Source organism: Dermacentor silvarum, chromosome 6, assembly GCF_013339745.2.
Source record: "Dermacentor silvarum isolate Dsil-2018 chromosome 6, BIME_Dsil_1.4, whole genome shotgun sequence".
NCBI lineage: Eukaryota > Metazoa > Arthropoda > Arachnida > Ixodida > Ixodidae > Dermacentor > Dermacentor silvarum.
The window spans coordinates 62,957,005-62,977,163 of NC_051159.1; the positions used below are offsets into that span (position 1 = coordinate 62,957,005).

At 47.5% G+C, this 20,159-nt stretch overlaps 2 protein-coding genes across 3 annotated transcripts in view; one reads left to right on the forward strand and one right to left on the reverse strand.

The window, feature by feature from the left end:
• The window catches only part of LOC119455526 (uncharacterized), a 582,670-nt gene that overhangs the window by 298,350 nt on the left and 264,161 nt on the right, over window positions 1-20,159 (reverse strand). The window lies entirely within an intron of this gene.
• Window positions 1-20,159, forward strand: part of LOC119456696 (histone-lysine N-methyltransferase 2D-like) — a 292,817-nt gene that overhangs the window by 8,441 nt on the left and 264,217 nt on the right. Inside the window, exons 4-10 of one of the 2 annotated variants that reach the window (XM_049668850.1) lie at window positions 788-830; window positions 1,336-1,445; window positions 4,182-4,316; window positions 5,809-5,922; window positions 9,600-9,698; window positions 10,280-10,384; window positions 13,492-13,673. In XM_049668850.1, coding sequence (XP_049524807.1) covers window positions 788-830; window positions 1,336-1,445; window positions 4,182-4,316; window positions 5,809-5,922; window positions 9,600-9,698; window positions 10,280-10,384; window positions 13,492-13,673 — 788 coding nt within the window. The remainder of the gene's footprint in view (window positions 1-787; window positions 831-1,335; window positions 1,446-4,181; window positions 4,317-5,808; window positions 5,923-9,599; window positions 9,699-10,279; window positions 10,385-13,491; window positions 13,674-20,159) is intronic. The other variant, XM_049668851.1, reaches the window with a different exon arrangement.

A 20,159-nucleotide genomic window follows, 5' to 3' on the forward strand; every position in this document is an offset into this window, starting at 1 on the left:
CCATATGGCATCTCCATCAAGTTTTCGGACTGATTCGTGTGGGAAATGTCGAAAACATGGCAACTGTGAACCAAATTGCCGCCATTCAAGTGTTGTCCCGTGCCACCCAAGCCCTCACTTTCATTGTCTTTCGAAACATTTCATCTACTCAGCAGCAAACCACAACTTTGGTAACGACTCCTGACGTCTAACACTGGTCAGGCCTAGCCAGCAGTGATTTCTGGCGGCAGGCCATTGCGGAAAGCTCGCCCTTGATGTGTTTGTACCAGTAGACATTTACAGGGAGATCAGAGACAAGATCACGCGCACCGGTTAAACTGAGAGCGGCATGCATGAAGCAGAGTGTTTGCAGGCGGTCAACCAGCAGCTACCCTGAATTCCTACCAGGTTTGCTTGTTGGTGTTATGGTTGGAACGGCTAAAGCTCCGAACTGAACTTGTGGAACCCAATCTAAACAGACAGAATTGCCGAGGCACTTGGCTGGGCTGAACGGCACTAGCCATCGGTGATAGAACACGTCAGCTTCCACAGGCGACGGTGTTTCAAGGGCATTCCTGACGCATTTTCTATACCAATCCCAGCCAATTGTCCTGACTTGTGGCGCCACGGCGGATTACACCGTTTTCGATGCACACGGCAGGCGGCACCTTTTTTTTATACAGCGGTCGTGCCCTGACATTCATTCCTAGATTTTAAAAATGTGTTGTGTGCTTTTGGCTTCAGTTCCTCAACTTCCTGCATTGCATCCAGCTGTGTTACATTATTTTCTCTATTTTTTTCTTTTCAGGCGGCGATATCACTGCCCGGCAAGACTGAGCTGTCTGTGAGATGTAAGCTTCTTTCTGTTTCTGAAGCATGGTGAAAAATAGACATTGCAGCTTCAGCCTCGCTTTATGAAGAAAGCTAATGACATTGGTAACATTGTTTCTCTTGCGATCATATTTTTCTGTAGAAATGTCTGGGAGCCTTGCCGGTTCCCTTCTGTAAGTATTGCAACTGGGTGGTGCTTAAATGTGATGTGACGCCCACCCACAAAGTTGCTTGCTTGCAAGAATCGCCATTGCTTAAAAATTACGCATTATTCCAACCTTAACGCGGTTTTCTTGCATGGAAAGTTAAATTGTGATCTGGCGAATGCTCTTGGTGGTTTTGGCTGGCAGATGACACAGGAACAAGAAGAAATATGGAAGTAAGAAAGTTTTGCATGTTTTGCTTGTGTGCTTTCTGTTTGTTCTCGCTATGAGGTTCATTTGCGTCTGCCTACTTCATTGGGTCACTGCACTCTGTGTTCAGGAATGACGCTGTAACCTCTGTTATCTTTTTGACCCTTTCCAGTGAGGGTGCCAGCCTCCGATGGGTCACCTGACTACATGTTTAGCTCACAGAAGGACATTGCAGCCTGTGGCAATGACGACTCACGTTCCAGTAATGACAATGATGTCCTGGTCAGTTAAATTGTCTCATGTTTTTGAAGGGTGGTTAATAACTGCTGTGTAAACTCAGTCAAGTCAATTTCTAACAGCCTGCTTAGGACAGTATAGAACTCGTATATAATTTGAAAGGTATGAACCAGCAGGGAAAAAAAAACGAAAAAGAAAAGCTGGTTACATGTGTACTTGTGGCACACTCCTCAGCCCTCGAAGCCCTGATCGGCTGCTCCAAATATGGAAGCGGAGTCTAGTGTTACACTGTGACCTTTAGGTTAATGTTGGCAAATCATTGTATGTGCTGTTCCGTAAATGAGACAGCTCTTATACCCTACCTTGCACATAATAACGTGAAGGCAAAGGAAGGCAAGCATGGGAGAATATTTATCTGGTTTGTTGCTGGCCTGTACCAATGAGAAACGAACATTCAGGCACTGTGTTTAAAGTCCGCTCAAGCTTTCTACATACATGACTTGTTCTATGTAGCCCTTTGGAAGCTCTAATTGCAATGCTAGACTGAATGCACAACATTCTATGAGCAAAGAGAAACATTGTTGAGTGACTTGTGGAAAGTTTACTTACCACTGGCTTGAGTGACTGTGGAATTATGGTGCGGAGTACAAGATTGTAAGCTTGACATTAAACCAGAGCAGCTGCTTTCCAGGGGAGCTGGGTCTGTGAAAATGCTTGTGTACTACCATATTTATTCGAATGTAAGGTGACGCTCTTTCCCAGAATTTTTAGCCTCGAAATCGCCCTCCACCTTATACACGAATTTTGTAAAGTGCGGCTTCACGGCAGCGCACTCTGTGGTGCCGTGAAGCCACACCTAAAGGCAAAATTTGCATGTAACCTGCACTTCGCGTGTTGAAGCTCCCTTCCCCCCTATTTCATGGTCGATATTTTGTATTTTGGCTGTGTTAGTTATCAGTATTTCAGGCGATCTTCGCCGAGTCTCAATAATTCGTCGGCTACTCTGTATTGCCTTATATTGGTGTGCATACTCAAGTTTCTTTTTCTTGGGTCCCCCCAATTGCACCCTTGCCTTATAATTATGAACACCTTATAATCGAGTAATTACGGTAGATTGGGTGTACGCAGTGGTGGGAATGCTGCTACAGTTGCTCCAATCTGCTACATTTTGTTAAAGCTGCTACATCCATGCTACAATTGAGAGAAACTGCTCCAAAGCTGCTCCAGGACGAGCCGTGCCACACATTTTCAGAGGCCACAGTAAAGAGAACTTGTGGTGAAGGTCAGGTAGTGGTCGCCACCCCCATATGGGACGAGCGCCGTTGCATCTCCTGCCATTTATAGAGCTAAATGAGCTAAAGGGTCACTGGGCTAATCCAATCCAGTGCGTGCTTGCGCATGTTCACAGGTCAGCCATTTGGAAACATGCGCCATATTCGCGGGTGGTGTGTAGTTTAGGATTATGTTCTGTTGGGATATACAGTTGAATTCATTTAATAACGAACTCTATAGTTACACGAAAGGTGGTCGTTGTATCAGTAGTTCGTTTTATGCGGACTCGCCCTTCTAAATGCACAAAAATTAACGACACTGTAGCTGGGGTCGGCATGCAGCTATGATTCAATACCACTTTGGTCGAGAAATAGGATCTTCAGCACTTTCATTTTTGTTCCAGCACTTTTCTGCATCTAACTGCAAGCTTTTTTTAAAAACACCATCTAAAACTAGCGTAATTTTACACCTTGTTTGTGGCTGACGCGCAATCGTAATGCTGAGACCACAATGTCCGATACTTTTGCAGAATGGCGACATACTGCAGTAGTTTCTAAAGTTTACACTTACGGCCAACTAGAACACTTCGTACACTCGTGCAGAATAAAAAATGGAGGCTGTGTTGGCAGCTTTGAAATGACAGGTGATTGGAACTGGGCGCTCTTTTGAAAGAGCTACACAATGCTGCATTTCGTTCTTCAGATAGGCGTTCATAACAGAAATTCACAGTGAGGTGCAGGAACGCACTGGGAACAAAAATTACGCTGAAAATCTTGTTTTCAGGTCAGAATGCTGCCGAATTGTAACTGCTGACACCAGCTTCAGTGCGGTTAATTCTTGAGCGTTTTTAAATGGAACTCCATTACAGGGTGTTTCATTTTAGCTGCACCAAATTTTTAAAAATTGCCTGTGGCAGAAAGCACAATTATAATCCTTGATTTAAACTACTTGATGATGTGGCCACTACTTCCACGAGAAATGAAAATGCCTAATTGAATAATTAACTTTTTGAATAATTATTTTACGGCACATCTTTCAATCCATGAATTATAGCCGCTGAGTTTGCAAGGCGTACCACTTGAAACAAATTCTCGGGACTGAACCAGTTTCGAGATACTAATTTTCAAAGTGTCCGACGAAATGCATGGGCGTCCCAGTTAACTTAGTGCTTCAATGCATAAAACAGCGTTTTCCACAAAAATTGATTGCTGCTCCCCCTTCAACTTCGTTATAATGAGGTTCGGGTGTAGTACACTGTTCAATTCGTTATTTAAAAGGTTTGGATATTCACACAGCCCTATTAGTCAAACAAATGTTGGGAAGAAAACAACAGTCTCTGCTTCAAAGTGCGCTGGAGCTTTGTGAAGCTACTGGCTGTTGACAGGTTGGTTGCTAGAATGATGTGCCCAGTCAGTGCATAATGTCTTTGATGTTATAGCCTCCTGCCTGTGCTATTTTTAAGAGGCTCTTCTTTGTTTTTTTTTTTTTGTTTGCTTTTTTCTGTTGCAGCAGATGTCTTCAGGAGGCATGCAGTCCCCCGAGAATGAATCCAAGTTCCCTCCTCCATCCCATCATTCATTAGGAAAGCCACCATTTGCCCGCTTCCCAGGAAAACGGAGGTTTGGCGGTGTCGGACGAGCGAGAGTAAGTGGATGTACATTTTGCCTAATAGTTTTCAGCTCTGTGTAACTACATCTGCAGTGCATGGAAAGTACATTGTCGCCAAGGTTTTAGCTTTTTTTTTTTTTTTAACCCTTTGGGGGGCCGGGCACTTTTTCCAAAGTGCAACAAGTTCAATTTCTGTCTATGTGGCACATAAGCAGGCTTTAAATTCAAATGATTTTTACGGAAAAAATGTTGCTGAACATTTTGTAATTTCTTAATCCAGAAATTCAAACAAAGTTGTGACATGCTTATTAATGATTCTAATTAAAATAGTCTTCCCCAGGCAGCATGGCCTCTTCGGCGCTGTCATTGTGCCCTGAAGATGCCTCATAATCAATATCGAAGTTTGCTTAACTGGGAATTCATAAGTTCTTCAATTATTTATTCATCACTCGAAAAATGCACGGTCTTTTTGCACCGGTCCGCCATGCTGGAAAACGAGAGACACAAGCAACGCCAGCAGTTGATAAGCTTTGTCACGCCATCTGTCACACAAAAACAAAACTCACCATAAAATTTGACTTCAACTAACATCCGAGTACAGTGGAATCTCGTTTATACGATTCTGCGTAGTAGGTTTTTCGGGATGGTACGTGTTTTTTTCTTTTACAGATAATACGATTTAGTTGGATAATACGTTGGGTGATACGATTTTCGGATCATACGCTTTATTAGATCGTATCAACGAGATTCCACTGTAGATTGTGCTACCAGTCTACAGATGTTTCAAGTGCATGAATTATCTCAGGCATAGCCAAGAGCTTGCATTGGTGGCCAGATGAGTATACTTGGGCGTGGCACTTAAGGTAATGTTTAGGTGGTGGCTACAGAGTGAAACTAGATCACACACATGTGATAACGCATGGCAACGCATGTAAATGCATGTAACATTTCCCATTTAATAGTTTTTTTTTTTTTTGCATTCGTTCTAGCTTTGATGATGCATGTGATAAGGCAGTCTTTTCTAAATACTTCGTAGAATTCGTGAGTAGTTGAAATATGTATTATTAAGGAACAGGGTTTGGGATTAACTGGGAGTCTTGTGGGATGTGTGGTAATTGCAAGATTTACTTTGGTGTGTTGAATTCGGTGTTGCAGTGCAACAAATTGCCATCCGAATACACAAAATAAAGACAAATAGATGTCCACATGTTTGAACTTTGTCTTCAGATTGAAAAATATCTTGTGAAGCTGTTCATTGAGATTTTGGTTGTTGTTAAGATCAGTGCATAGTTCGCACATCAGAATCATTCCAGAAGTCCATGATGGAGGATGTGTTGCAGACATGGATGGCCGTGATAAACCAGCCGAGTTTTGATGCAAAAAAACCTTGTTTTAACAACTCATCATGGTGTTGCACCATCATGTTGCAATGAGTCACACTGGGGTGGTACTATACTGGCCTGACATTTGCTGTCGGAATTTATTTGTTAATGAGGGTTGTGAAAATGGGACGTGTGTTGGTTTTCAGGCAACCAGTGGAAAGTTTGCTGCCAAACGGAGGGCGAAAGCCGTCGAGCTCCGTAGAAAGCGAGGACCAAAACCTAAGCTCAAGTCCTATTATCCCTGTTGGAATGTTTCTCAGGTTTGGCTTGAATTTCTTTGCATGTTCCTTGTTGCTAAGGTGTCCTAAATGTGCTACCTGAAGCATTTACATTATGGCGTGTGTGTTTATCTGCTTGGATTTCTGTTATAAGGGAATAAAAAGTTTAAAAAAATCACTCCATCTCCCGCTAAAGGGAACCATGTCTGGATGCGAAGCAGCGAGGAGATGGTTTCGCGGCAGCGGTCCGAGCGCTCATTGTGGCGCTGCACAGGAGAGAGAATGAGGCGCGCACGCTCCGTCATTTTCATACCGCGGAACTACCATGGCGCCCCCAGCGGAGTATGCAGCTGTTCCACCACCTGTCGTGCGCGCCGCTCCGGATTCCTAGAGGAGAGAAAGGGGGCGAGCGTAGGAGAGAGAAGGGGAGGGGACGCGCATGCGCTGTGGGGGTGTGGCACACGGGCGCCGCTCCGTAGAGGATTCCTAGAGGAGAGAAAGGGGGGAGCGTAGGAGAGGAGAGAGGGGGGGAGGGGACTTGCATGCGCTGTGGGGGTGTGGGACGCCGCGGGAGGGACGGACAGAGCCGCCGGCAAGAAATGCTTCGCATTTAAAATGTGATGAAAGTGAAACAAGTTTGCATTGTAAATTTGTTTCTTGATTGTGAACCTGTAGCTGCTGATTCTAGGTTGTTTAGGGTAAACGTACTGCATTTACTCGAACCTAGGCTGGCCTCCATTCTCAGCCGACCCCCGAAAGTTTGAAGCCAGAAGAAAGAAAAAAAAATAACTCACCTCGAATCTAGGCCGAACAATAAAGCAAGGACGGTGTTCACAAAATTAAATCAGCATTTATTGAATATGAACATGCCGAGCTCATTCTGTGTCATCATCGCTGCTAGCCTCGTTGCTATTTTCCTTATCGCTGTCATCTTCAAACAGTGCAATATCTTCAGTACCATCAAGTGCATTAGAGAAGCTGCCTTTTTTGAGGCATGAAACAACCTCGCTGTGGCACTCGCAAAAAGCATCTGCCCCCTCCAATGACGGACGTCTTTCTCATTGATGCTTATGTCCCGCCTTGCCTGAACGTTTCACGACGCCTCTGCGGCTAGCACAACTTCTTTTTTGAAAGTGGCATTATAGTGGCATTGCCTGTTTGGTGCCATTACGATAACGCAGTGCTGCATGCCAATACAACACAGGTCAAAATTCCGATGTCGCACGTGTACTTCAGTTGGCTACTGGCATGGCTAGTATCGGCTGCGATACTTACTTTTTTTAGATGGAGCTTGCTATGCACCATATTTATCAATTTCAATTAAAAACTGGCACCTTTCTTTAAAAACCCTCTAATCTACGCCGACCCTTGAGTTTGGTACAGTGTAGACCGCTTATAACGTAAGTCGCGGGAGTCGCGAATATCCGCACTATAAGCGGTACCGCACTATAACCAAAGCAACATTTTTCAAGGCCCGCACATATGCAAAACATGTGCACTGAGCCGCCACGCATATGAGGCAGTCGATGAATGCGACTAGAACGTTTGCATTCAATTTACAGTCGAATCTCGTTATTTCGAACCAAATCACGCGGCGGCGCCTCCGACTGGCATTGCTCCGGCACCGCCATAGAGTAAAAGCTTAGGGGAGACCTCTCAATGTCGCGCGCGAATGAAACAAAAAGAAAAAAAAAATGCGGCGGAAGTTTCACCCTCTCTCAAATGGCAAGGTCGCCGATTCTGCGTTGCGCCGGAACATGGCCGACGTCTCAGCCACGCTACCGTAGCCACGTGTATGAGCCCTTCTTTCTCCTTTATGCTTCCTCTACTTTCTAGTCACGTGTTGACCTTTCACGCTGCGGCTACGTTGCAGAGGGAAGCAGCGGCGCTGTCCCAGGCCGGCCAACGAAACTGCCCACGCCGGTAAACTCCGCTTCCCGATAACGGCAGAAAACGAAACTTTGGGGAGCTGGCGCCGGGCCGGCTGGAGCGGCGGCGCCTGCACGGCGGCGAGCACGCATGGTGACAGTCGAAAGTGAGGGAGCTACGAGGGAGGGCGAGGGGAGCCACCGAAGCGGCGGAGTTGCCGAGGCGAAATCCGCTTCCCTGCCGCCCTCCTCCCTCACATTCCACAGTCTCCGCGTGCGCCCTTCGCCGTGCTGTGCCGGCGCAGCCCGCTCCCTGAAGTTTCATTTACTGCCGTTATCGTGAAGCGAGCGTTGGATGGCATTGGCAGTTTCGCGGCCCTTGCTCGCTATGCGCACCGTGATATTTCACGGCTCGCACTCAAGATTCTGGTTTCAGCCTCACTGGCTGTTCGTTCACACCACGTGCCCTTCTCCTCCACTTCGTCTCTCTTTCTTCCTCGAGCACTCCTTGGGGCGCCCGTTTGAGGGGAGCGTTCGCCGTCTCTGCTGACTTCCGTACTCCCAGGCAGCCGCACTGTAACCGGTATTTCGTTTCCCGCAACTGCACTATAAGCGATATGTGTATACATGGAGTGCTATGGGAAAATTAACGGGAGTCTGAAAAGACTGCACTATATCCGGTCCTGCACTGTAAGCGGTTACGTTATAAGTGGCCTATACTGTATATGATTATTTGAAAAATACTATCGGCCTAGATTCGAATATTTACAGTATGTGCTCATCACTGAGGCCTGTGAACACCTGCTGCTTCAGTGATGATATGTAAGCATTTGTACTCAGAAGTGATCAATGGCAGTGGCTCCATATTTTCAGCAGCAGACAGAGAAGTGCAGGGCAGATACTTTGTTGAAGTCGCATTTAACATGCCCAGCAAGCACGAGGAAGTGTGTGAATGTTCGAATATGACAAGAATGAAGCTGAGCTTGATACATTTATCTTGGGGACTGTGGGAACAATGCAAGCTTCGTTATTGCCTTTGTAAATGTGCCACCCTAGAAGATAATCCCAGGGAGTTTTGTTTGCACAGTGAAATAAGCTAAGGATGTAACAAAAAAAAAGCACAGCAGCTTGATTAAACATGCCGCTTACATATTTCAGGCAAGTGAGGTGTGCTGGCAAGTTCCTTATAAGGGAGTTTCTAGGTCTGCACATATTACCGTATTTGCGAGATTCTGCTGCTCCCCCAATTGTAACACACAGTTATATTACTGCCCCAAAATCCCAAAAAATAACTTGGGGCCGATTCTACCGCGCACATCAAGTAACGAAACCTGAGTCGAAGCGTACCATGTTGAAACAACTTTATGGAACATACAAAGGCACACAAGCTTATCATGAGGTCATTTCATGCTCGTTTCAGCTTTCCATGCCCTAACGATATCAGAATGAGTGCAAAGCTAGTTATAACGAGCACTCGGATATCGCGAACCGAGGCACCGTGACTGTCAGAACTGCATGCATGTTTCGGTAATCAGATATGATTACGATATTTGCACGATTTTAACTTACGTCTTTTTTTAATCAAAAGGGCATTCAAAGTTGCATGCGCGTTACAATCGTAACTAATTCTACTCATAATTAAAAACGAAACCGATTCTTACTAAAAAAAAAAGCACAATGCAAGGTAGCTAGCCTTACTGCCATTGCACAGACATTGTTTCCTTTATGCCTTGGTTTGTGGTTGCCATTTTCCAGTTTGCTGTACATGTGGCATTGCTACACAATAGTCAATGCGTATTGCACTCTGCGATTTTTTGGTTTATGCTGCTTTATTACTACATGTGTTCTCAGGGAGCCGCTGCTGGCACTCCTGAAGCCAAAGATAAGCAGGAAGAGTCACAGAACAAGATGGTTCTCTTCTCGGCCAACGATGACTTCGTCTTGAGCCAGGTGAGTAGACCGGTAGGGTGGGCACTGCGGGGTTTAGAAATGTTAATAAAACATGATGATCGCAGCTGTGTGGGATCTCCTAAATCTGGCAAAAATGCTGTTGCGTGCTCTGTTTTGCCCTAGCAAAAATTGCAATATAAAATCTAGTAGCCTACTATTAGGTTATTAACACCTGTATGGGTGTATTAGCATTGTACTAATTGGATGATCCTTATAGGATGAGACTAATGGCCTGTATTAGTTAAGTAGACCTATTAGTACTTGCACCAATAGATGTATTAGGCCACTCTTGTCTACATACAGCTGCACCGGGCAACTAGGGCCTCTGCGCATAGCATGCCCCCTTGGCATGCAATACGTGGCTTTTAACCTTGTATAAGACTCGCGCATATTCCCGTTAGCCTAATAGAGGCACCACACCAGAACTAACCTAAATCTAGTAGATGTATCAATTTCTACGAGACCAATGCCGCATTACTATGGAGCAGTGTGTAAGGCAAATAAAATCTGTTAGAGTTTTTGTTAAGGTGCCACATTCCTTATTCTGTTCAAAGTGGTAAGAAGGAAACCTCTGCATTCAGGACCTGTGTGCCATGTGTGGCAGCTTTGGACGGGCCGAAGAAGGCAGGCTCATCGCGTGCGCCCAATGTGGGCAGTGCTACCATCCTTACTGCGTCAACGTCAAAGTGAGTGAACATGCTTCTAACGCACGAGATTTATTTGTTTTCATGTACAGTAAGCAGCCTCTTCTCAAGAAAGAAAGCATGTGCAAGACATTCAAGTGAAACTTGTAGCATTTATTGACCGTTTTGTCACAATTTTGAGAAATGTTAGGCACATTTTAGTGACTTACAGTATCTTGGGAAAAAATAGATGTTCTCCTGCACTCATGCTCTCCTCATGCTTTTTTTTTTCTTTTTGCTGTGCTACTAAACAACAGAAATAAAGTTCTTGAAGAAATTTATAACAATGTAATAGGTGATGTCGCTGAGCAGTACTACGGTAGAACCTCGTTCATACGTTTTCAAAAAGTAAGCGAAAAATAAACGTACGATCCAGGAAAATGTACAATCCGAATCCAGCGAAAATTGAAGCTGACAAGCCCATATTGAGGTGCAAAGGCAGAAAACATTTATTTCTTGCAAAACGTAGTTACAGTCAAATCTCGTTAATTCGAACTGACGCTGTGGTCCCGTCAAAGTTATGTGCATTCCAATGGGCGACAACGCTCGGTAATTCGAACGCGAAAGCATTTGTGATGGTTAATTCGAACATAACCGCGCACCGACAATGCTCTCAGCCGCACTGCCAAATCACGTGGCGGCGCCTCCGACTGGCAATCCTCCGACACTGCCATAAAGCAAAAGCTTAGGAGAGACTCCTCAATGCCGCGCGGAGAAATAAAAAAGAAAGAAAAAAAATACCGCGGCGAAAATTTCCTCTCTCAAATGGTAAGGTCGCCGTTTCATCGTCGCGCCAGAACACGCGTGTACAGACGTCTCAGCCAATGCAGTGGCTGCGGCGCAGAGGGAAGCAACGCGCAGGCCCAGTCCCGCCAACGAAACTGCCTACGCCGGCCAACGCTCACTTCAACAGCAGAAAACGAAACATAGGGGTGCGGGCTAAGCTGGCGCCGGGCCGGCGGGCGCGCACGGGGACAGTCGAAGCTGAGGGAGCTACGAGGGAGTTGAGAGGGAGTGCGAGGGGAGCCACCGCAGCGACGGGGTTGCCGAGGCCAAATACGCTTCCCTACCGCCCTCCTCCCTGCCCGCTCCCTGAAGTTTCGTTCACTGCCGTTATCGGGATGCGAGAGAGAGAGATTGTGGTTGTGAAGAGGAAGAGGCGCTATCGGGATGCGAGCGTTGGCCGGTGTGGGCAGTTTCGAGACCCTCGTTCACTATGTGCTTGCGCGCCGCGATATTTCACGACTCGCACCGTTCGTACGTAGCGCTATGGTGCACAAATACGTCAAAAATAGGTCCTTTTAATTCGAACAAATTTTCGGGCCCCTTTGAGTTCAAATTATCAAGATTTGACTGTATTTTCTGCTGGTGCATCACACCCTTGGACAGGAACAACTCCTCTTGCGCACATTGCAGACCCTTGTCCACATTTTCGTTGTCTTTCGTGCGAAAGAAACTTTGTAAGGCTTCCAGGCCAGCAAAGGCTTTGGCGAAGGTAGCCGGTGGGCGCCAGCCTTTGTTCTTGCCGCCGTCTTCAGGCGTCTCGTCCGCCACCGCCTCCGCTACGATCTCGGCAACTTGTAGCGCCGCGCGCGCGCGGCGTCCGCCTGTTTTTGTTGCTTAGTAGCTCGCGTTGAAGGGAGGGGCGATTTAGTGCAAAGGTCAATTCGCTCGCCGCTGCTGCCGCGCTTCGTCACTTCGGGCGAACGAGCAATGCAGAGAAGTCGCGGAGGGGGGGGGGGGGAGATTGAGCACTGCAGAGGAGCCGTGCGGCGGCTGTCTGCCACTTAGCGCTTCACAAGCACATGAGAGCGGCCTTTTTGCACACCTGAATGATAATTTTTCGCTGCAGAACGTATCATACGACCACAGTTGGCCGCAATGCTGAACGTTGCTGCCGAATAATCGTATTTTCTGGGAACGTATCAACCGGAACGTATTAACAAATTCCTCTATGGGGTTATGTTTATTTTTCGCGATTGCAAACGTAGGAGCCGGGAAATCGTATTAAGCGGGAACGTATCAGCGAGGTTCTACTGTACCACCAGACAATTTTGTACATCAAGGTAGGTGACACCATAAAGGTGCTGACAAGTCACAAGACTTTTTGTGGAGTTTAATGTTGCTTTATGCTGAGTTTGTTCAACTGAAAGACTTTTGCCTAGGGCTCAGTGCAACAGCCATGGCATATTCTAGATTAATTCGGTCATGTAATATTTTTTGAAATGAAGTGTGAAGCAATAATGTTGCAGGCTCTGGTTTCATTGTGTAACTGTATGTGTTTGAAGAGCAGTTGTCTGCAGCTGTGGTATTGTTCATGTTTTTTGTGGCAACTCCAGCTCTGTTCTGTGCTAAAGATTGCTGTTCAAATTGTCCCACCACTTCAAATAGATATCGGAAAGCTTGGTGGCGTGCCTGAATTCGGTTGATTTCATAATGTGTGGAATCAAACTGACTCAGCACTCAAGGCATCACCACTTTGTAGGAATCCTGAGGCTAGTGGCTAGTTCATTCATCCCTGTGATTTGCTTCTAAATGCATTGCTGTCTCCCACAGTTTTGTCACACATTGCATTAGGGCAGCTTTCTGTGAGGATGTAAAGTGGAATGCCAATGCACTCTGCAGGTAGTTTGCAGACGGATATCTGGGAGCCTGAAATGGAAGGGAATGGGCTGCGGTAATGGTAGACGTAACAGTACAGCGAGTCGAAAAACGTTGAATCAAAGGGTCTCGCGCTGAGCAGAGGTGCTGTGTCTGCGTAACATGTAGAGGAAGAGAAAACATCAATGTGGCCATCATTGTTAGACACCACAGAAGCACGGAACGTTGCATCTTCATCTGTGTAGGTTGCCAAAAGAAATACCCTTGCCCAATTTGCACTCATGAAAAGGCGAAAACCGACTGGCAACAGTTACTTTCCATAGGAGCAAACAATTATTTTGTTTTTTCTCTAAATTCTCTCTTTCATCACCAAGTGTGGCCCGTATTCTTGATGCATTCCAATTTTGTTTGATTAAAACTTCATGGCTGGTTCTGAGAAATTGGAAATAATGACCTTATAGGTAGCGTGTCTGTGTGCATTTTGCTGATGACCTGTGATTCTGCGCCAGGTGACGAAGATGATCCTGAAGAAGGGATGGCGCTGCCTGGATTGTACGGTGTGTGAAGGCTGTGGCCAGCCGCACGATGAGAGCCGGCTTCTGCTTTGCGACGAGTGTGACATCAGCTACCACACGTACTGCCTGTCGCCGCCTCTCGAGACGGTGCCCCAGGGAAACTGGAAGTGCCGATGGTAGGCACCTTGCTGCTTTCTTTGTTTCTCTTCAGTAACTCAGCATTTTGGTAATCCAGCAGCCTTCAGAAAGAACATTGGCATTTGGGCAAGGCCGGGCGCTTTAGCCTGCTAAGTGCAGGAAGTTCTTTTCAATGTGAACATGTTTGCATAAATTTAATTCAATTCATAATAGTTAAGGATACGTTGCTGAACATTAAACAAATTTTTTTATACTTATATTCAAAGATAAAATGAATGATTATCCTAATTGGTAATTTTAATTAAGGTAACTATTATCCTACGAAAAAAAAATGAATGTAGGTTATTCTATGATCAGAGTCCTCTGAATCAAAGTATATAAGCTCTTGACTTTCTTGCATAAATCTTATGGAATTCTTGCGCCACTCCGCCATGTCGGTACTTAGTGATGCGTGCCTTCCGAGCAACACAGATTTGCAAGCTTTCTCATACCTGTTCCTGTTCCACCCAAATGTAAGCTATCTTAAAATTCTTGTTTAACCAGCTTTTGTGTAGATGTGGGTGGAATAGGGTTTTCACGATTGCATATTATCTTGGGCAGGACAATGGTTTGTGCACAGATGCCTGAATGAGATAGCTCGGGCACTGTGTGTGAATGTGTGAATGAGTACCATGCTGGAACACTGGAAACATGCTTTAATCTATGAAAATATCTGCCCTTCGAAAACTTACTGTGGCTGCCCACCATGGTTTCTCATGACGGAGGTGTTTTGCTGATGAGTACAGGGTCGCAAGGTCAAATCCTGGCTGCCATAGCTGCATTCTTTCTTTTCTTTCTTTTTTCTTCCTTATCTGTCAAGTGCCCCTGTATTGGGGTATTACGTAAGATGTGGGCTTTTAAAAACAGCATTCTGATTGGGGAATAATGTGTGAACCAGGAGTATGTGTGTCAAGTACAGTAGAACCTCGCTGATACGTTCCCGCTTAATACGATTTCCCGGCTCCTACGTTCGCAATCGCAAAAAATAAACATAACCCCATAGAGCATGGGTTCTCAAAGTGGGTTCCGCGGAACCGTAGGTTCCGCGGGCCCCTGCTCGGGGTTCCGCGAGCCACTGATAAATTTTCCCTGGTCCCGCTCTCGACAAGTGTCTAAAACGGCGAACACGAGGTGCGCTTGATCGAAAGAACCTCCATTACCCTTGCCCGAGTGTCAAAAAGCACATCACAGTGCGTAACAGCAACGCGCGAACTGCGCAATAAATACGCAAGCAGCTTTTAGCCACCCAACCTCTGAGAACGGGCAGCGCGCCTAAGCTTTCACACTTGAATCTCGGAGGCCGTAGCTTACCACCATGCGCGTGTCTCCTATTTGTAGATAGGGTCGGTGCCGATAGTGTGCGCACTGACGTATACGTTGGAGGGAAAAAAAATGCGCAGAGCGCCGCAAATGTGCGCCGCAGAAGAGCAAGAACGGCGTAGCGTCCAACCGAAACGAATCGGCGTAGTCCGCATCGCCGTGGTCCTCAGCGGCGATCGTAAGCGGCACGTGACTGACAGCAACGCCGAAGCGCTTCGTGCCTAACCTTTAAAGCCTTTATTCTTGCGTTTATCGCCGCGCGCAACACCGCGTTGGCGGCTAGCCGCGTGCCGCCGTAAGTGCGTAGTCGCTATCTCAAATCGCGTCGATAACCACCGCAGTTTCGTCCGCCGCGGTTGCGGCAAATAGTAGTTTGGTTTTCACTCGATGCGCGCGTCGGCTGCGTGCCTTCACAACTGCGCAGTCGCCTCCCATGGCAGCGTCGATAGCGACCGGCCGCAGTTTCATCCGCACTTCTTGCAGCGAACGGTAGTTTCGTTTTGACTTTGTGCGTGCGTCAGCCGCCTGCCTTCTGAACCGTAAAGTCGCCGTCCATGATCGTCGATAGCGGCCGCGGTTTCGTTCGCAGCGGTTGCGGCAAGCAGTAGTTTCGCTTTGATTCAGTGCAAAGCTTTCGAAGATAAAAAGCACCAGCTACATCGCGATGGACGGAAAATTTGTTGGCGAGCAGCTGAGTGGCAAAAAAGTAATCGAGATGTGCGCCCGTTGGTGTGCTAAGCGCGTCTCAGATGAAAACGCGCGCCGCGAAGGATGTCGCGAGGCCTTCGCCGCTGCTAGCGCTAATCAGTCATGAGATGAAGAGAATTTCAGCTTCCGCACTGGTCTTGTGCTAAATAGAAACAAGATTTGACGATTCATTGAATAAATAGAAGCGTGATGACGTAGTGAAGTATTTGTTTATTGTTTTCTTGATACCCTCGATAACTCGACATTCGGTTAATTCGGGGGGGGGGGGGGGTGTTCCTTGGCACTTTATGGAGCTTAGCAGGGTTCCGTGGGATGACTGTACTTGAGAACCCCTGCCATAGAGGAATGTGTTGATACATTCCGGTTAATACGTTCCCGGATAATACGATTATTCGGCAGCAACATTCAGCATTGCGGCCAACTGTGGCCGTATGATACATTCTGCAGTGAAAAATTATCATTCAGGTGTGCAAAAAGGCCGCTCTCATGTGCTTGTGAAGCGCTAAGTGGCAGACAGCCGCCGCGCGGCTTCTCTGCAGTGCTCAATCCCCCCCCCTTCGCGACCTCTCTGCATTGCTCGTTTGCCCAAAGTGACGAAGCACGGCAGCAGCGGCGAGCGAATTGACCTTTGCGCTACCTCGCCCTTCACTTCAACGCGAACTACTAAGCGGTGAAAACAGGCGGACGACTCGCCGAGAGAGTTCGTAGCGGAGGTGGTGGCGGACGAGGCGCCTGAAGACGGCGGCGAGAACGAAAGCTTGCGCCCACCGGCTACTTTCGCCGAAGCCCTTGCTGGCCTGGAAGCCTTAGAAAGCTTCTTTCGCACGAAAGACAACGAAAATGCGGGCAAGGGTCTTCAATGTGTGCAAAAGGAGTTGTTCCTGTCCAAAAGTGTGACGCACCAGCAGAAAATACAGTCGAGTCTCGATAATTCAAACTCGAAGGGGCCCGAAAATATGTTCGAATTAAAAGAAGGACTTATTTTTTATGTATTTGTGCACCATAGCGCTACGTACAAACGGTGCGAGTCGTGAAATATCGCGGCGCACAAGCACATAGCGAGCAAGGGCCACGGAATTGCCCACGCCGGCCAACGCTCGCATCTTGATAGTGCCTCTTCGTCTTCACAACCACAATCTCTCTCTCTCTCTCGCATCCCGATAACGGCAGTGAACGAAGGGAGCGAGCCACGCCAGCACGGCGACGCGCTCGGTGACCGCGTCGAAGGTGAGGGAGGAGGGAGGTAGGGAAGCGCATTTGGCCTCGGCAACCACGTCGCTTCGGTGGCTCCCCTCGCCTTGCCTCTCAACTCCCTCGTAGCTCCCTGACCTTCGACTCTCCGTGCGCGCCCGCCGGCCCGGCGCCAGCTTAACCCGCACCCCTATGTTTCGTTTTCTGCTGTTGAAGTGAGCGTTGGCCAGCGTGGGCAGTTTCGTTGGCCAGACTGGCCCTCCGCGTTGCTTCCCTCTACGCTGCAGTCGCAGCGTTGGCTGAGACATCGGCGCGTACACGTGTGTTCCGGCGCGACGCTGAAAAGGTGACCTTACCATTTGAGGGAGGAAATTTTCGCCGCGATATTTTTTTCTTTCGTTTTTTATTTCTCCGCGCGGTGTTGAGGGGTCTCTCCTAAGCTTTTGCTTTATGGCGGTGTCGGAGCATTGCCAGTCGGAGGCGCCTCCACGTAATTTGGCGTGCTGCTGAGAGCATTGTCGGTGCGCGGTTATGTTCAAATTAATCGTCGCGAATGCTTTCGCGTTCGAATTACCGAGCGTTGTCGCCCATTGGAATACACATAACTTTGACGGGACCACAGCGTCAGTTCGAATTAACGAGATTCGACTGTAACTATTTTTTGCAAGAAATAAATGTTTTCTGCCTTTGCACCTCAATATGGGCTTGTCCGCTTCAATTTTTACTGGATTCGGATCGTACGTTTTCCCGGATCGTATGTTTATTTTTCGCGTATTTTTTGAAAACGTATGAACGAGGTTCTACTGTACATTCTTTATTTCGGGAAATCCTCGGTGCACGCACACACACGCAGTCTGCGTTTCGTCGAGCCGCACCGCGTGCGGCTTGCTCCGCCAATTACTTCATTGAATCAGTTCGCTGTCACGCACTCCCAGCAATGCTGCTGACAGTGCACAAACGCTTTCTGTGTTCTCTGTCATCCCGTCACACACGGTTGCCTACCGTCTTGTGCCTGCGACTCTACGCCGCCTGGTGTCAGCCCGGTACCCTCATATGTGAATATTTGGTTTCTGAATTTTCATTGTAAACTGGCTAAGTAATTTAGCTAAGCTTTTGAATATATAACCTAGCCTATTCCTGACCTGGCCTGTTAACCTTGCCACTATGGCCACCGCTCCAAGGTACACCCTTGGCTGCATCTCATGTCTCTGAAGTTGCAGTGCTGTAGCGATATGCACCATGCTTTTTGTAGCGTGAGCTACACTGGCCGAGGTTGAGCAGTTTCGCATGACTCCTGGAGAGCCATGCTGCGCATGCGCGAGGAGCATGCGAAGCACGGCGCAGCGCTGGGCCAGGCGTTTGCGCTGGGCGTTTACCAGTGTGATATTGCCATGGAGAAGGAGAGTGAAGTTGCTGCTCAGCGGTGCAGCAGAGCGGAGAAGCTTAACTCATCAGATCCCGAAGTAGTTGCCTGGCAATTAGCGTTTGAGCATAGGAAGAACGAACAGAAGAAGGCTAAACATGCTGCGGAGACACCAGAGCGAAGGGAGGAATGTCTAGCAAAGCGGCTTCGCCAGAAGGCTGAGCGACGTGCCCGACCATCTCAGCAGTACCAACAACAAGACGACATCGATGACGTCAAGGCTCGCCCATTGACTGACTATACGGTGAAACTTAGTGAAAGCGCCAGTGCGACTCGGGCCTTCGAGACGGACTTCGTAAACAATCCGTTTGGATATGTGTGCGACGTGTGTGAAAGACTGTGGCACATGAAAGACTTGACGCCGGTAAGTAGTGCCATGCGTGAAACATTGAGTTTAGCGGCGTCGCCTGAGTGGGGTGAAACCGTGGCGCGGGTTTGTACAACGTGCAAGAACTTTCGCGTTAAGCAGAAGATTCCATTTTTTAGCGTCACCAATGGGTATCGTTACCTGCCCATGCCACCAGGTTTACCGGTTCTGAACGATGTGGCTGAACGCTACGTATATCCTGGCATAGCCGAGCTAAGCCACTGCTAATTTTTTTCAATCTTTATTGTAAAAACTTCCAAGGTGCGCTGCTGCTGCATGTAGTGTGTAAAATGTGTAGAGTGTCCAGCCTTTGTGCAGTAGTACCCCGCTTATACGGTTTTCTCGGGATCGCAAAAAAAAAAAAAAATAAGAGCCGGGAAACGCAAGAGCCAAGAAATAGGGTAATTGAGAAACAAGAGTAGTGCTGAACTGCACACTCAATATTATTTGAATTCCTACGTGTGAAAAAAGTCGTAGTTTCGCTCAAAAGCCGAAGCATCGATTGTGATAGCAAATTAGTAGACAGCTATACAATGTGAGGATAGTAGTTTTATCATCTGTATATACTTGTAAACATTCGCTTATTAACTATATTAACAAGCATGGTGTCAGCGCCCACAGGCAAACATGAACACATCACATTTGATGAGCGCGGACACGTGCTGTCAAACGCTGGCGTGAGGAAGCGCCGCAGCAGCAGCGAACGAAGTGACCTTCGTGCTGTTGTCTGTTGCTCCAACGCAAACTGAGCGCCAAGAACACACAGGCACACAGCACACACAAAGCTACGAGCCATCGACACACCTACACCATAGAGTAACATATACAAGGATGTTACTCTATGCCTACACTGCCTAGACTCTGCCCCCAATGCAGATCGCTTTCAAAATATGGCCTGTTCCGCCACGCAATGCCGCCGCACAGTACGCAGTTGATGCTAGAGTGCAACACTGCAACCTATCCCTCCCTTCCCCTCCCCCTCGCTCCCTTGCCGGTGCCTCGAGCGCAACGCAAGAAGGCGCGCTCCCTCCCTGCTTTTTTTTCTTGCGTGCGCGAGATTTAGATGCGGTCGTCAGTTCCCCTCGCACGCTTTCACTACATACAGCATATGGCACGCGGCGACGACTTTATCATCCTTGGACTTTATACGGAACATCTATGACCCAAAACTAATTTTAGGGCCGCAACGCGTCTTAGACACCATCTTTAGATAGCAAATACGGATCTCAAGGGCCATACTTTTGCTTGCGGAAACCGAAAATACGTCATGAGGTGTCACCCCCGGCACTTTGGACTGCGAATGCCATCGTCAAGCCACCAAGCCAAGTGGCATGAAAAGTCAAAATGGCCGCTCGGGCCGGCGCAGGGTGGCAGTTCGCAAATTATGATGCGGGAACGGTCCCACAGTTGCGACGCAACAGCGGGGTTGGGAGCTGTGCCGGGACCGTCCGAAAACGACGTAACAGCTGGGAAAAT